Source organism: Clupea harengus, chromosome 1 (genome assembly GCF_900700415.2).
Source record: "Clupea harengus chromosome 1, Ch_v2.0.2, whole genome shotgun sequence".
Classification (NCBI taxonomy): Eukaryota; Metazoa; Chordata; class Actinopteri; order Clupeiformes; family Clupeidae; genus Clupea; species Clupea harengus.
Window position 1 is genome coordinate 4,448,715 of NC_045152.1, and position 15,650 is coordinate 4,464,364.

The 15,650-nt window shown below is 43.2% G+C and overlaps 2 protein-coding genes across 7 annotated transcripts; both read right to left on the reverse strand.

The window, feature by feature from the left end:
* Positions 1-456: 456 nt before the first annotated feature.
* On the reverse strand, positions 457-6,399 carry si:dkey-283b1.7 (von Willebrand factor C domain-containing protein 2-like). Its single transcript, XM_031564969.2, has 3 exons — positions 4,859-6,399; positions 3,320-3,449; positions 457-1,635 (listed from the first exon to the last, which is right to left on the reverse strand). The coding sequence occupies exons 1-3, from the start codon at positions 5,213-5,215 to the stop codon at positions 1,337-1,339; spliced, it is 786 nt and encodes a 261-aa protein (XP_031420829.1). The 5' UTR covers positions 5,216-6,399; the 3' UTR covers positions 457-1,336.
* A 23-nt stretch (positions 6,400-6,422) lies between these two features.
* smarce1 (SWI/SNF related, matrix associated, actin dependent regulator of chromatin, subfamily e, member 1) lies at positions 6,423-14,171 on the reverse strand. 6 transcript variants are annotated; one of them, XM_031564933.2, is made up of 11 exons: positions 14,111-14,171; positions 12,971-13,042; positions 12,656-12,699; positions 11,959-12,063; positions 11,226-11,318; positions 10,667-10,798; positions 9,570-9,741; positions 8,882-9,054; positions 8,616-8,717; positions 7,308-7,677; positions 6,423-6,847 (listed from the first exon to the last, which is right to left on the reverse strand). In XM_031564933.2, the coding sequence occupies exons 2-11, from the start codon at positions 12,990-12,992 to the stop codon at positions 6,585-6,587; spliced, it is 1,476 nt and encodes a 491-aa protein (XP_031420793.1). In that variant the 5' UTR covers positions 12,993-13,042; positions 14,111-14,171; the 3' UTR covers positions 6,423-6,584. The 6 variants fall into 6 exon arrangements, with proteins under 6 accessions (XP_031420793.1, XP_031420809.1, XP_031420802.1 ...); XM_031564949.2 differs by having other exon boundaries at positions 12,986-13,042; positions 14,111-14,170; XM_031564942.2 differs by having other exon boundaries at positions 11,238-11,318; positions 14,111-14,170.
* Between the last annotated feature and the right edge of the window lie 1,479 nt (positions 14,172-15,650).

A 15,650-nucleotide genomic window follows, 5' to 3' on the forward strand; every position in this document is an offset into this window, starting at 1 on the left:
ATAAAATGTCAGTATTATGCTATATGAATGTAATTGTGTATACCATATACCATGCAATCTAATTTACAGCCTGCAGGTTTGCATGCCTGTTATAGAAAAGACAAATAGTAAAAATGTGCGATCATGTAAAAATGTGAAATGTGGCATGAAGGTAAACCTTGTAGGTTTTTGTGGGCCCTCCCTAGCCTGTTAACAGTCTTATGGCCTTTAAAGTACATCTTGTCCATGATGGTGTACCACAGGCCTACATCATCACATTTCAGCATGAAATCAAAGTAGCTCATTTAACAACAGCAACAAAAGAAAAGTGTTCCAATAGTGCCTTTGTTTTTTGTTTATGGGTATTTAATTAATAATAATAATTTATCATTTTGGATACATTATTTAAATGTTCAGAATCCTGGAACACATAATCTCATGGAGCATGAACTGTAAATACCCACAACCTTCAATGAAGCACGAAAACATCAAAGGTTCAATCATTCAGCCAATTTTATTCATCACTGTTAACTTGACAAACCAGCATCGTTTTTGAATATGGTAAAACACCAATGAAATATACATTTTTTTTTTGCGCAAGTAAACAACACACACACAAAAAACACACACTTATAATTACACAATTACATAAACCCAAACACAGTAGCCTACTGAACTATGGTACAAGCTTAAACACTGGTACTGCTTAGTTAATTTCTATCTTGCGTTAAGTATCAAGGAAACACAATTATTATACCAGGCTACTTGTTAATGGCAAAGTATTTAAAGCAATTACAGCATTTACGCATTTAAGCAATATGAATGTGGAGTAACAGGTGAGGAAGGTCTGAATGAAAGCTTTTAGAGTTTTGGAAATTTTGGAACATACGGAAGCTGATTATGATACACCACTTCTAGCCCTATGCATGTTTACTTGAAATGATTCTTAGCCCTTTATAGATATAACTGTTGTGCACTTTATGCATTTTATGTGTAGTGTTTCGTCTTCTATGATGTCTCCAGCCTGTGTCTATACTACTTCAATCACATATTCGCAAAACAAACATTGTGTGTGTGTGTGTGTGTGTGAGAGAGAAAGAGAGAGAGAGTGTGTGTATTGGATCTCCAACACTATAACGTGTCACATTTAGTGTACTACAGATGGAAACACTCTGTTTCATTGGTCTAATGTGAATCGCCAACATATGTGGGTCCGGAAAGGGGAGGGCAGCATGGCAGAAGTCAGCGCTGGCAATCATGCCCGCTCAGGAGGTGATCGCCCTCGGCACGTCGCCTACCTGGCCACCTTCCTCTCATGAGTTTGCCAGAGCCAGAAAAACACAATGACCCCCCCACCTCATGGAATAAAGTCCAACCTAGGTGAGCGCTCTCGTTTTTGTTCTCGGTCTCTCTCCCTCTCCCTTTCCACTTCCCACTCTATCTCAACCTCGCTCTCCCTTTCGCCCTCCTCCATCTGTGTCGTGGATGCTTCAGTTCCACCCAGCTCGTTGTCAGAGTTTTGCCGTGTCTCGCAGGAGGCGTGAGGGTGGGTCTGCCACGTGCCATCCCGGTAGGTGCAGAAGCACACCGTCCTCTCGTCTATGTCAACGCGCTCACCAGCCGGGATCACACGGTTCCCTGCAAAGCAGTTTGCTCCTGTGGAATGAAGAGAGTAGAAATGTTTTGTGATCGGTGAGATTGTTCACCAGGAGTTGATCTTTGGAGTTTCGTCAGTCTGAAACAGTGCAGTCATTCATCCTCATCATGTATTCTGCTGTCTTTTCATCTTCTGTTTTGACTCCTAATTGACTAGGAGGTAGGAGCGCTACTCTGAGTCTTTTTCTCAGTTTGATCTTTAAACAGGTGCTCTTTTGTAGAGGGTGCGGGTGTATGATACATTTTTTTTAAGAAAGCCTTTAATAGAGCATGGCAAAGAAGTTAAAAACGAATCTCAGCCATCTTATTTTTAAGTTCTTTGCCATGCCCTATCAAAAGCGTTCACTTTAAAACAGTGTGCCTTTGTTCCTTTTCTTTTTATGATAACAAGAAAATAATTTTTAGATGAATAAATGCCCCTCTGTTGATCGCTTGCAAGGATTACGCAGAATGCATATGAACTTGTCTAGATGTCTTATAAGGTGGCAGCAGTAACGGGGCAGTGATTTTAGAGAAGTAACATCAGTAATATTTTCAAAGACACTTTGCCGTCCTTTGATTCACTTCCTAGATGGGAGTTTTTACATGTTGTTGTTTAAAATATGGGGCTGCCTGCCTTGTCACCCGCCAAGACTATGGTTTAAAGTCACTCTGTGTGACTTCAGTGTGATAAGCAATGTGGAGGCTTTGAAATGACGCTACAGCAGTCCTCAAGAATGTATATCCCTCCATTTCAGCATTCATAGTGAGTTGATTCCTGTTCCAACACCAATCATCTGTAATCCTCAGTAAAGTAATTGAAGGGCTGCGATTGTGTTGGATTTACCGCTCAAGTCATTGTTACTTCTTGGTTTTTCCTCACACAAACAAAATATAAAAGCAGCACAACACACACGGACCCACATACGCATGCACTTGCAAAGCCACATACACACACACACACACACACACACACACACACACACACACACACACACACACGAGCACGCGCATGCACACATACACACACTCACAATCTGTTCTTCTCACGCCTTCTGTTGAAGAGTGGCCCCATGTGGCTGTGTGCTAGATTCTATTTCTGGTTTGAATACTGGTGTGGACCATTTAGTCTATTGAGCAATACACACACACACACTCACACACACACTCACACACACACATACACACACACACACACACACACACACACACACACACACACACACACACACACACACACACACACACACACACACACTCACACTCACACTCACACACACACTCTGTTGCGTCACGCCTTTTCCATTGCACCAATATCCCATCCCATAATACACACACAGGGCCTCCACCAATCAATACAATTACAAAGAATTCCCAGCGTCCCACATGACTGTCAACCAATCGCCAGCGGGTCCTTTGGAATTACGTAAAAGATAAACATACAACAAAGCTTAATTACAGTGAAGTATTTTAAAACACCATAGCATATTCATGTAGGTCTACAATTATGTAATTGCGATGAGAGCCTATAGTCCTATGTCTCTACCCATTATAAAACAGGCTGATGACAATTAAAATATTGTTTTCTTAATGCCTTAACTGCTGCAGTAGGTATATATGAGTCTAGAACATAATTTCCTGGGAATGTGTGGAAGAGGTTTTGTACTTGATCAATATGCATATATGTACTTGTGAAGACACTCACCATATTTGCATACAGGGCAACAGTGGTTGGGCTCAAATGTTGGGTCTACACAGTGCAGAGCCGGACATCCAGATATGGTGCAGTACACCTCTCTGTTCGGCTCACAGCGACATCGCTCACACGGAGATAACTAGAGAAAAGCATCGCCATAGGACATCTGTTACTTGAGACAGAAGTGGGGTCCATGCCAAAGAGTGCAGATCCAGCAAGGTGCTCTCTGATTCAAATTTGAAATGACCCTCCTCCTCGCCCCCCCCCCCTTTATTTTCCCATATGTCGTCCCCCCCCCCCCCCCCCCCTCTAATTTTCACCATATGTCTATTCTTCTCGTTGTATATACAGTATATTTTTTATTTATGAGTTTTTTTTTTATGTGAGGTTGTTTGTTGTTGTTGTTGTGGGTGTCTGGTGTCTCTATGTGGGTATACAAGCACTTATGCATAACTTACCCTATGTTTGTTTATATGCGTGTGATGGTTATACCATGTTAATGCTTTGACCTGTGACTGGTAACCTGTACAAACGTTTAAAAGCAAATCAAAATTGCCTATGGCAAAAATTAAATTTGAAATTACAGAAATGTAAATGTATCGTCTCATTTTATTGGAGGCACATTAATGAACCATTTTCAGCCTGTGTCAAATCTGAACTCAGGTACAGGACTAGTGATCTGCAGAGCTCTGTGTTGTACAGATGGTCAGCGCACAAGGAGATCTCTGGAAATATATCTAGATCATTAATTTCATGGCATGCTCACTGAAACTTGCATGAATTTTGATCCCATTTTTGCCAATTGGCAACTTCCAGTACTCAGAACAGGGAAAGCTATTTCTTCAATCAAATTCATTACATATTCTTGTTGAAGGGAAGGAGATAATTGGAACACTGAAAATGTTCAATTTCATTCATTTTTATACACCTTTATGAATACCTTAATTTAAAAAGACTTTGTCTTTTCAAGTTGCTCTAGTTTGAGAGGTGGTAACTTATAGGTGCCCTAAGGTCACTCTGAGCAGCAAAGCAGGCTTTTGAGGGTGTCAAAAGACGTTACCTGTGTGCTTTAATGCAAGATAACCGTTGTTGGATATTATTTCATGGTTTGGCAATAAGGCCGTTAGACTGGCTCATCATACAACATTTATGAACAAAGTGAGCTGGCACACGCCAAACACTAATCTTAGTTCGCCCAACAGGAACCATGTTACATAACAGAAAAAAATCACTTGTTCCTGACCTCAGGTGTTAGGATTAGCCCAATGGCAAACAAGGGTATGTAGCGTAAAAGTATAGTGCCACTGGGTCGCTATAGATTTTTTTTTAATTAAGTTTTGATTCGTCGGGGTAAAATAGGTAGGAAAATATATAGGCTCCCAATGGAACGTTACTCACCACACTGCCAACAGAACTAACTAAAAGAGCCTTTTCGCAAAACATCTAAGAAAAGTTGTTCGCACGTAGCTCTCATTCATGTACATAAATATAACTGCCTTGGCACATATTTGTTTTTGATTCCTGAAAGAATTCAGTACAGCGTCTCACCTTGAACTCCTCTAGAGGTCTGTACGTTTTGCCCCCGTAAATGCAGACCTTGCTCACAGCTTCGCACACAGGGCAGCAGGACTTGTACTTAATGCGCGTGCAGCGCGGGTGGATGCGCGGGCATTTTGGTCTGATACAAATAGGTCCGTCCTCGGTGCAGGTGCAGGGGCACGCAGTACGGCTTGGATAATAGACCTCACCGATGCCATACACGAAACCATGGTCATCAATACACCATTTGCCACGGTAGTCACCGAATTCGTACTCCAGGTCGGCCTTGGATGAGTATTCTGACACAGCCCGAGAAACGCACCACAAGATCCCAACCGAGAGGCACAGAGCGCGAGAGCGCATCATTGCCGATCTCGGTGCTGTGTCGGACTGACTGGCTGGGGTGCGCTTTTGAGGAGAGGTGCCCGCGCTAATGGCCCGTTGCCCAGTGGCCACATGTCAACGACACACTACCCTAGGCTACACACTTCCGTCCCATTGGTGAAAAAGATCACAACCGGTCCACTACATTGATCACTCCAGTGTCACTGGGTTACTGGATTTAACCCATTCATGAAACTCCATGTGCGAAATTGAAAAGGCAAACATGTATGACGCTAAAATTGTTTGCACACCTTTAGGTAGGCCTATGTAATATGTATGCATGCATGTTTGCTTTATGTGACAAAAATATGCACTAATGATATCTGGATCTTCTGTGTGTAAAACAAGACACAATGAAAAAAGTTCACAATAGAAATTACTTTATTGGAGTAATATAGTTCAACAGTACAAAAACTATAGGGGTGACAAAGGCTTGCTAAAAGGTCCAATTCAAATAAATCTAAAAGGAATTCATTTGAAGTCTGAGATATGCAGTTAGTGACGGGATGTGAAAAACACCTTCCATCACCCTTTACTTACAGTGAATATATCAGATGTTAAAAAAGTTAAATATTCATTTCATTTGCTTGGGCTTCTTGGTAAAATAGTTGGTAACTACAGTCCACACACTATCATTTCACTAATTTGTCATATAAAAAAAAAAAAAGGAGGCAACAAAACATAGCTTGTCAAAAACAAAGGGAGAGAGAGGGAGACCAGGGAAGACAGGAGGACAGAATATGCCACAAAGGCATAGATAACAGCTGGCAAAAGCCCAGCCCCTGATAACAGCCCCTCCCCCCTTCTGCACAGAGACTATGGAGGGCACCAGACCAGCAGGTACACTGGTGTCACTTCCTGGACAGTTGGCAAGGGTCCTCACCTCTCTATTTGTCACTTCCTGTGACAGTAAGGGGCTTTTCCTTAGGGAGCAGCACACAGCACATGCAGAGGACGGCTGGTGTGCGTGTTGGTAATCAAAGACAGCTCTACCACAGGTAGTTGACACTAGTGTGACGAGGATGAGGAATGCTGTGAACAGAACAACTCGGAATCTGAAAAATATTCAGCGCACTTCCAATCTGGTTGGACATTCAGAACTAGTCCCTGTTTATCAAGCTAAATGAAACCAGTGCCTATATAGACACACTGGACTAAAGTGGGAATGAGCAGTTATTTAGTAATTTAGTTATGTGACAACAGAAAGGCCTTTGGTAAGAGTTTGGGGTGGCTGCAAGGCTAGAACGTGATGGCTGTGAAAAGGTTAAGGGGGGGGAGGGATGGGGTAGTAGGGTAGGAGCTGGGGGTAGAAGGGGGTGGTGTTGAGGCCAGGCGGTTGCAGTGGTGTGGGTTATTGAAGAGGGGGGGGCGGCCGCTCCTCTGGGGCCGGAGGCTCGGGAGGGATGGGTTCTCCTGGTCCAGTGGTGTTGGTGGTGGTGGTGGCGGTGCTGCTGCTGCTGCTGCTGCTGCTTTCAGATGAGGCGGTGCTGTCAGTCGTCCCCTCAAGCGTGGCCGCCTCCGCCGGTTCAGGGGGGGTGGGGTTCTCTGGGGCAGGAGTTGCCCTCTCTTCTGCCTCGGCCGGTTGACTCTCAGCGGTCTCACTCGGGGCCTCATCTGCAAGGGCGAGACCAACAGATTATGTCGATGCAGCTCTGTATCAGTTAGACCTTGCCTCCTTCTTTTAATGCACTAATTAAAAGTTTCGATGCACTGATCAAAACTTGATATCAAACGGCTGGGATGGGACCTCAATATCCAATTAGGCAGAAGCTAATGGGATAAAAAGTTTTTAAGTCCAAACACACATGTTCCTCTATAAGTAACTTAATAACATTGTCCTCTTTGTCTCCCTTTGAGGGTGATGCCTTTGCATTAGTAAAGAGTGTTTTGCATTTCCTGACACTCAACTGAATGAATGAATGAATGAATGAATGAATGAATGAATGAATGAATGAATGAGCAAACTGAGTGAACGAATGGATGAATGAACAAACACAATGACATTTCTGACAAAAGACAATACACTCCTGTAATGTTAATCATCACAGTCAGTGTGAGGTGTGGCAAGACCCACCTGTCTCCATAGGTGTAGGCTTGTCCTCCACCGGCTTGCTCTCTGGGCTCTGCTCAGGAGAGGAGTTGGCCTGTGGTGGCGTGGCTGAAGCGGGGGTGGTCGGCTGCTGCGGTTGCGGTTGTTGTTGTTGTTGCTGCTGCTGTTGCTGTTGCTGCTGTTCCTCCTGCTGAGCAGTTGCAGCTGCAGCCGCCGCCGCTGCAGCCGCCGCCGCTGCTGTTGCTGCCGCTGATGCTGCTGCGGCCGCTGCTTTCTCCGCCTGCTCGGCCGCCTCCTTCTCCCTCTCCTCCGCCCGACGGCGCGCCGCCTCCTCGGCCGCCGCCATCTCCGCAGCCAGCTTCTCCATGTCCACCTCCACCTTCAGACCGCACAGCTGCAGGATGTCCAGCGCACCACAGACATGCAAACAGCCAAAAGGAATTGTGTGTTAAATCAAAATCAAGTACTCTGGTGTGTGGCAGCCTAGCAGCACACAACCTGCACTGTAGTCCAGAGAAGACTGCAGACCACTTCTCATTTACTTACAAAGTCCCTACTGCTCACTCGCCAGTCTCGCTGGCGACAGTTCTGTTCACTGTGATCATATACAAGTGAGTACCGTAATTTCCGGACTATAAGCCGCTAGTTTTTTCCCACGCTTTGAACCTCGCGGCTTAAACAATGACGCGGCTAATTTATGGATTATGATACCTGTGACTGTATAAGGTGGCTTTGTGGAGCTAGGATGCTAGCATGGATGCTTAATAACTTAACTAATGTCAAAATAACCACAGTCTACCGGCGTAGACAGAACACAACTCAAAACACTTTAGAAAGAAAAAAATAAAAGTTTACAACAATACAAATCCAGTCTTTTCAAGTTATTTAGCTCACTGGTTTCAAACTAGCGTCTTTCTTCTATCTCGCTGTCTTCAATCTAACGTTTTAGCTTCTGATTGACTCTTGCAACTGTGCTCTCTTAAAGCAACAGTGCACTTATCGTAACTGGCAAAACTAATAATATGCATCACTATTGTATTACTTTTGATATTCATTTTAGCCTGTGTAAAGTTCATTTGTTTCAATGTACCGGTAGGCACCTGCGGCTTATAGACATGTGCGGCTTATTTATGTTAAAAATAATTATTTAAAAAAAATTCAGTGGGTGAGGCTTATATTCAGGTGCATTCAATAGTCTGGAAATTACGATATGTGTCTGACTACACGGTTATCTGCTCACTACACTCTCTGGATATCTGAACTCACTGCAAAAAGGGGGGTAAGTGGAGAAAAGAGGTCAGTCATGCTGTGATGTCTCGTGTGCCAACATACCCGTTTGAGTTCAGTGTTGAAAGACTCAGTGGTCTCCAGGAACCTCCTCTTTTTGTCCTGATGTCGATCCTCAATCTGCAGCAGCTCTGCTTCCAGCTTCCTCTGAGAGGGGAGAGAATGGGGGCATTTACAGCTGTCATCCGCAATTATTGGATTTCACTTGATCGAGGGTTATTATTAGAGACGCAATATGACTCCAGTCAACAACAAAAATCTGCTCATCACAGTGTGTGTGTGTGTGTGTGTGTGTGTGTGTGTGTGTGTACCTGGTGCACCATGAGGGACTGGACCTGACGCTTGAGGACCTGCATGCGAGCCGTAGTGACAACCGAGCGAACGTCTGGCACCACAATTTCACTGAGGATGTCACTGATGAGGCGGTGGTTTCTCTGGAAGCGGGCAGCAGCTGTGTGCTTCATGGAGAAGCCGTCGTCGTAGTCTGGGGTGGCACAGATTATGTTGATGGGATTAGAAAAGACCAGTCAAGAATTATTCTGTTTCCCATTTCTGTTCAAATCAGTCGAATCATTAAATGCAGCAAGCTAAACTGCAGTTACTTCTTTATTTCTGGTTAGGGAACAAGGGCAAATTTAGTTAACATCAGTGTTAGGCTCAAAAGACCAGTGTTCAGAAGAACAACCCTGCTGCATGCTGCACGCTGGGTTAAGTGAGGCCTGTTTGGTTTCTGACAATCTAAATTCCTGATAGCTCAGAGATTAAGATCTATCAAGATGATTGGAATTGCTTTAGATATGAGGAAATGTCAGCAAGTACAATTTGCAGTGTGTGTGTGTGTCTGTGAAATCTGTGAAATGGGGCAAAGTTGCCACACAGTGCAAGCCCTTGGATTAGTATCTGATGATGTACTCCGTGATCACCGAGAGCACTGCAGATCAAGGGGCTGACGGGAGGAAACGAGCGCGACAGGCTGACAGTCGCAGATAAAACACTAACCATCGGGGTCCTCTGCGGGCTGGATGCTCATGTAGGGCTCCCCTTTGTCCAGGCGTGACTGCCTCTGTCGGTTCTCCTCCTCAAGAGCGGCCTCTGCCCGGTTCTTGGCGTTGACGTAGGCCAAGTACGCCGGGGAGTTGTGGTAGGCCTTCAAGGAGTCATTGTACTCGATCTGGATGGCAAGAGGGCAGGCAAAGTCAGAGAGGAATTTCACTTGTTGGAAGACTTCCAAATGTCTCAACTGGTTGAGAACGGGGCCAAATGAATCTAAAGTATTTTGAAGCAAAGATGATTACTTTCAAGAAATCCTTAATACTGTTCACATTTTCCACAGCTGTTGTAGTTGTGGTCCTTTTTTATTGAAGTCTCTTAAAATGTTCTTACAGTCATATTAAACGAAATGCTTATGAACGTGTTAACTGCCGCCACACAGATTGCTGTATAATCTAAAAAAAGAAGTCGCAGGCTGTAGTTTTTAATTAATTACTCCATGGTAGAGTATGCATGTGGTCTCACTGCCACCTACTGTTTTGAAGTGCAGCTTAGGTATACATTCAGTCATATCACCATCTCAGTGTAGATACCCAACAACACTACAGTGCTGACAGATGGCCGGTACTGTACATAAAATGTGTAAACTGACTGAAATAGTCACCTTTGTAATATAAATAGTGGTCTAAAAAGACGCAGAAAGCAGTTGCTTGGACTATTAATAAAGGGCACCTTTGCATAATGGAGGCTATTACATAAGTTTACCATCACGACTACTGCGCAAAATTTGTTCGCAATATTGACCATCTTAGCTCTGTTCAAGATACATTTCTTTGGGTTTAGACAAGCGATCTACACTCGTCTTTCTCAAAATTGGTGGCATCTGCCTTTAAGAGGACTTTGAACAGATGAACAACTAAAATGGCATGAGGAGCAGGAACAGATGGTAGGTTTACCATCACACACGAACAGCATTTTTATTTGTAATACCCAAACGCACACAGGAGAAAGTGCATTCCGAGTTATTGCGGACGTGTTACGATTCCTGCCTGGTCGACACATTTTTAAAAATCAGGAAATTCTTAAGGACCATCTGTGAGACGAACCTTCTCAGCTTCGTACTCGTTCAAGTAGTCCTGCTTCTCCTCATCCGAGAGGTCCCTCCACATGCCACCAATGATCTTCCCAATCTCCCATAGCTTCAAATCAGGATTAGAAGCCTTGACCTGGTCCCAAACCTAAAGTAAATACAGACCTGTTAGACGCCTACAAAGGTCAGCGGGAAAAAAGGGGTGGGTTTAAATGATAAATAAAGCTTATTTCCTACTAGTCCAGTCTATTCCACATCTAATAGCTTAACAATCTAGGATCAAATTATTGATATGTTTGCGCCTGGAAGGAAATTTCAACACAATTCAATTAAACTCATGACACCAGAAATGACAAAGATAGCAACACTAATCAAATTATTTCCAGCATTGATCCATCACTCAGCTCCTTCCAACCTGGGGAAGGAAAACCAAATTTAAAAGACGGTGCGTGGGGGAGGTTTGAGGTGGTCAACCCCCGCGCCCCTAAAATACCCGGTTGGCTCATTGTGACACGGCCCGCCTGAGAGTCCTCCCAGAGCACAAGCAGCAAAAGCAGACACCGTGGGTGTCTTACCTTCCTGCTTACCTTCCGGCTGTACCGCATGTAGGGCATCAGTGGCTTGTCTGGCGGTTTGGGCGGCTTGGGGACAGTGATCCCTGAGGAATTCTGCGGAGAAGGGGTGGGGGGGGGAGAGAGAGACCAAACAAACAAGGGTCAAGGGTCAACAGGAAGACAGAAGAGCCCAAGTTGAAGACACACAGTGGCACGACACTATGAGGAGAGGAGGCAAGAAGGGAGGAGAAGCACAACTCAAAGTGGCAATGGTGTGACATCTTGTTTTAGGGACAGGACCTGTAACAGGCGTCAGTAGCCATGCAATTGACTGGCATCTGCTTTTGGGTATAATGAAGAAATGGAAGTTTGGTAAAAAAAAAGAAAGGGGGACAGAAAAGGAAGGAAGGAAGCTACACCTCTGAGGAACAATCATATCTAAGTGAATTGGGACTTCTACCCCCAACCCAGATAACACTTGACATAATATTATGCTTGAGGGAGAGTGATTGTTCATCAGAGGTGTGAGGGGGGTTATGGAGCTACTAGTGACATCTAGAAGTCTACCTGTGACCTCAAAAACAACTAGCGTCTCTACATGTTAAATCAACTATTCACCAATTGTGCTATTGAGACACTAAAATCTAAAGTAACCATGAAATGGTTCGCTTGAGTGTCAGGTTTAATTTGATTTAGCCTAGAGAGGTTAATACTCTCGGCTGTGACTCTAGCCCGGCATTATGCCCGGTCCTACCATTACCCTGTTGTTTCCGCCGGAGTTCCCTCCCAGCCTGTAGTTGTTGTAGGCCAGATGGCTGTATGGGTTGTAGCCCACAAACCCAGGGGTGGTGGGCAATTGCTGATGGAGACAAATGAGACAAAACACGAATGAGAAATGACACAAACAAGGGGAGGCAGGGACAAAAAGAAAATGAGAGGGCAATCTTGGTGGGGTTTCTCCCACGTTCATGGGCTGCATAACATCATGCCAAAGCATTTACTCCACAGCCACATACGTTGCTGTTACAAACCCTTTTTTTTATGACAACACAGGAAACAAACAAAATGAAAGGTTGGGGGGGGGGGGGGGGAGTTGGGTCGGGTTTGAGGGCTGGCAGGTAAGTCTTAGGGCCACAGCTCATCAGCAGGTGATTAGTGAGAAGGCTGAAACCAGTTGCACTTTTCTGCAGCCATGCTTTGCAGAAAAGCACCATCATCCTCGCAACATACTTCAGGCCCATCTCAAAGGCAATCACCAAATATGATGGGATGTCAGCCTACAGAACATGGCTGCAAGGAAAGAACAAACCAGGCAAAGGGGACCCTTTCACTGATCTCTGCCTTCTTCAACCCCTCACTCCTCCTGCTGCTGCTGCCTTGAGTACCTTCAGATTGTGGGATGTGGGGTAGAGAGGAGAGGAATGGCAAGTGGTGTGCTGTGCCATACTTACTGTGGTGGGGGCTGGGGCAGGGGGTGGGGCATAGGATGGCCGTTCTGTGTTGAAAGATGGAAAGATATGCATAAGAACAAAGGCACATTTTCTGTGTAATAATCAAGTAATAATGTTTTGAAGCCTTCAAAATGGATGCAACTATCTTGAAATGACTGGTGAACAATTATTTAATGACTACAATTAGTGCAGAAACAAGTCTGACAGCATATGTATTTGTGTAAGAATACTGCACGGAAATGGACGATTATATTCACCAGTCTGGTAAAGGGTGATTGCGTACATGACAAAAGAAAAGAATTTGTTTAACTCAACTATAAGGATTCTTACTTGACATTTTGTCAGAGGTATTGAGGAAGTCAGGCTATCCTGTTCATTGGTTCCGCTCTGTCGGCAAAAAACAAACAGTGAGTTAAATCACAATTCATAGTAGCAGTTATACATCACACAAAATCCACATTTTTAAAACTAACACAAAAGGTATAGACGACCATTTTACCTATTCATATAATAATAATTACAAATAACTGAGATAAAAACGGTTTTACATGCAGTTTTTCTGACACCGAACGAGATATAAAGATTCAACAAAGCGGTCTGGTGTTAATGTTTACTCCTCTGCAGGCCCTCTCGCCACCATTACAATAACTGTTATAAGCGAGACAAATTAACCATTTTTACATATTGTCTATCAAACACACACAATTGCAGATGGATAAGAAAGCCTAACGTTGCGAGAGTACTTTGCAATAATGTTAATAGCGCTAACGTTAACGTTTATTTCCCCATCTACCGTTATGGTAACGTTAGCCGATAGCTAAAATGACGGTCCGTGGCTTCGCCCAGTAAAAAGCAATCTACAGCAATTGTAAACACTCCCCGTTCAGACACTTCCAATAATTACTCATATATAAGCCACTGGCCACATGAATTAATGAACACGATCCCACAAAAGCAGAGGAACAAGCAAGGTTATGCTACTGCTAAACTAGCGTTTTGTTTGGCAGTCATTAGGTTAGGCAGTCTGGTTGGCTAGCTATCTCTGGTGAAGTTAGGCCACTGAAATAAATGAGCGTGCCCATGGGCATCCAACCGGTAATAGATTGACAGAACATCACGTTTCCAGTGGATACCTAAATACAGTAACGACGCAAATGAACTAGTTCACATTGTAAACACCATACAATATACAGTTTCGATCTTTGTTGGCGTTACTGATAGATAACGATAGCTAGGCCAAAGCTGAGTGCTTGCTCTAATTAAAGTTAGCTATGCTAGCTCGATAACTCTCTTAACGTTGAGGAAACTGTAGCACTACAGATAACATAACCTTACTTTCCAGTAAACAAACAAATTAAACGATATGTTGTGTCACAGTATATGTGAGTTTATGGATACACAGTTCATTCCATTTTTTTTTTTTTTAAATGTTCGAAAATATGTGTCAGCGCTCACCCAGATATCCTTTGTTCCCTCCCAGCGCCAGCGCTAATCTCTGCAGTGTGTCTATGGTGTTTGAAGAACTATCAAAACCAGCTTCCCTGTGGAATACTGCCACCATGTGTTCGGGAGTTTAAATGAATTATGTGTGCTCTCCCTCTTCTCCACCATTTTAGTAGAACGTCACATTGATTTGACTTCAGGAACATAAAAACGTCATGACCCCAGCCTCAAACAGATAATGCCACCTTAACCACAGTGCCACCGTGGATAAATGCTTGATGCTAATCATGGCTATGTGGATGTACTGCATCATGGTGCAGAAGTCTGCAGGTGCAGCAGGACTCATTTTAGAGAAAAATTAAGACTGATGTCTTTGATCAACAACCAAAATCTCAACTGGACTGAGCCAAGTCAATGAATCTCTAATCTTATTGGTTCTGCATCCCAACATGCATTTCTGACTATGTGACATATATAGCCCACCACAGCATAATGCCTGTATGTTGGGGTGGGATGCAAGTAAAGGAGGTAATCAAAGGTAATTGGATGGCACAGATGTGTCTTAAATGTGGTTGGTTTCATATTGTATGTTTCATCTGGAATATTCTGGAAATCCCTCCCGCTATCTAGTCTGGTATAATATCACTAATAGTAGAACTTTGACAATTTATCAATGCAGGATTCTAGTCATGTGTGTTCCTCATCAGTGAATGTGTGGCAACCTGCAGACAAGATTCATATTGATACTAGCCTGTTCAAATCTAATAGTAGTTCAGATGTTTGAGATAAAACAGAATTAATGCAATCAACATCAACATTGGTTCATATTATTTTAACCTGGTTGTAAATAGGGGTTCAACAACACACACAGATAAAGAATAAACGATTTTGTTTTGAAATCTCCATTATTTTTGCATTTTATGTTGTACTATAGTTGGTAATCTATTCCACTGATACATTTTTTTTGTAATTGTTCCCTCATTGCCAGAGATTCCTTATAAATCAACTGAGTATTTTTTCCTGTCGTGTATCTGTAAATTCCTACTAGTATTATCACATTAAATACCGTAGTTCACATGTTACATACATGCCACTTCTTTTTTTCATTTTTAGGCCATTGATTTCTGTCTTGTTCTTCCATAATGAAAAATGAAGGGTTTTCGAGCTTATCATAGGTCTTAGCTAGTTAAGCTAGCCAACATCAGCTACCGTTAACGTTAGTTAATCTAAGTTTACTCGTAGGTCCAAACAAAGGCACTCGTCTACTAAAATGGAGATCATTTCACTTAAATTCTGTTCTGTATTTTATGAATGAGATCTAGCCCAAACGCAATTAGTTCCCAGGTTGTAAATTACAATTTTGAGAGCGCTAACACGCAGAACCTATCGCCAAGTAACGCCACAAACCTAATGTAGTTTGGCTTTTTCTTCAAATGACATTTCGTAAATGCAGTAATTTATGCAAATTATTTCTTAGTTTTAACGTATTCGTCTCATGTTTACCCAGTTAAACCCTAAGGTGGCGTTTAGATAGCCTATGTGTATTGGTCAT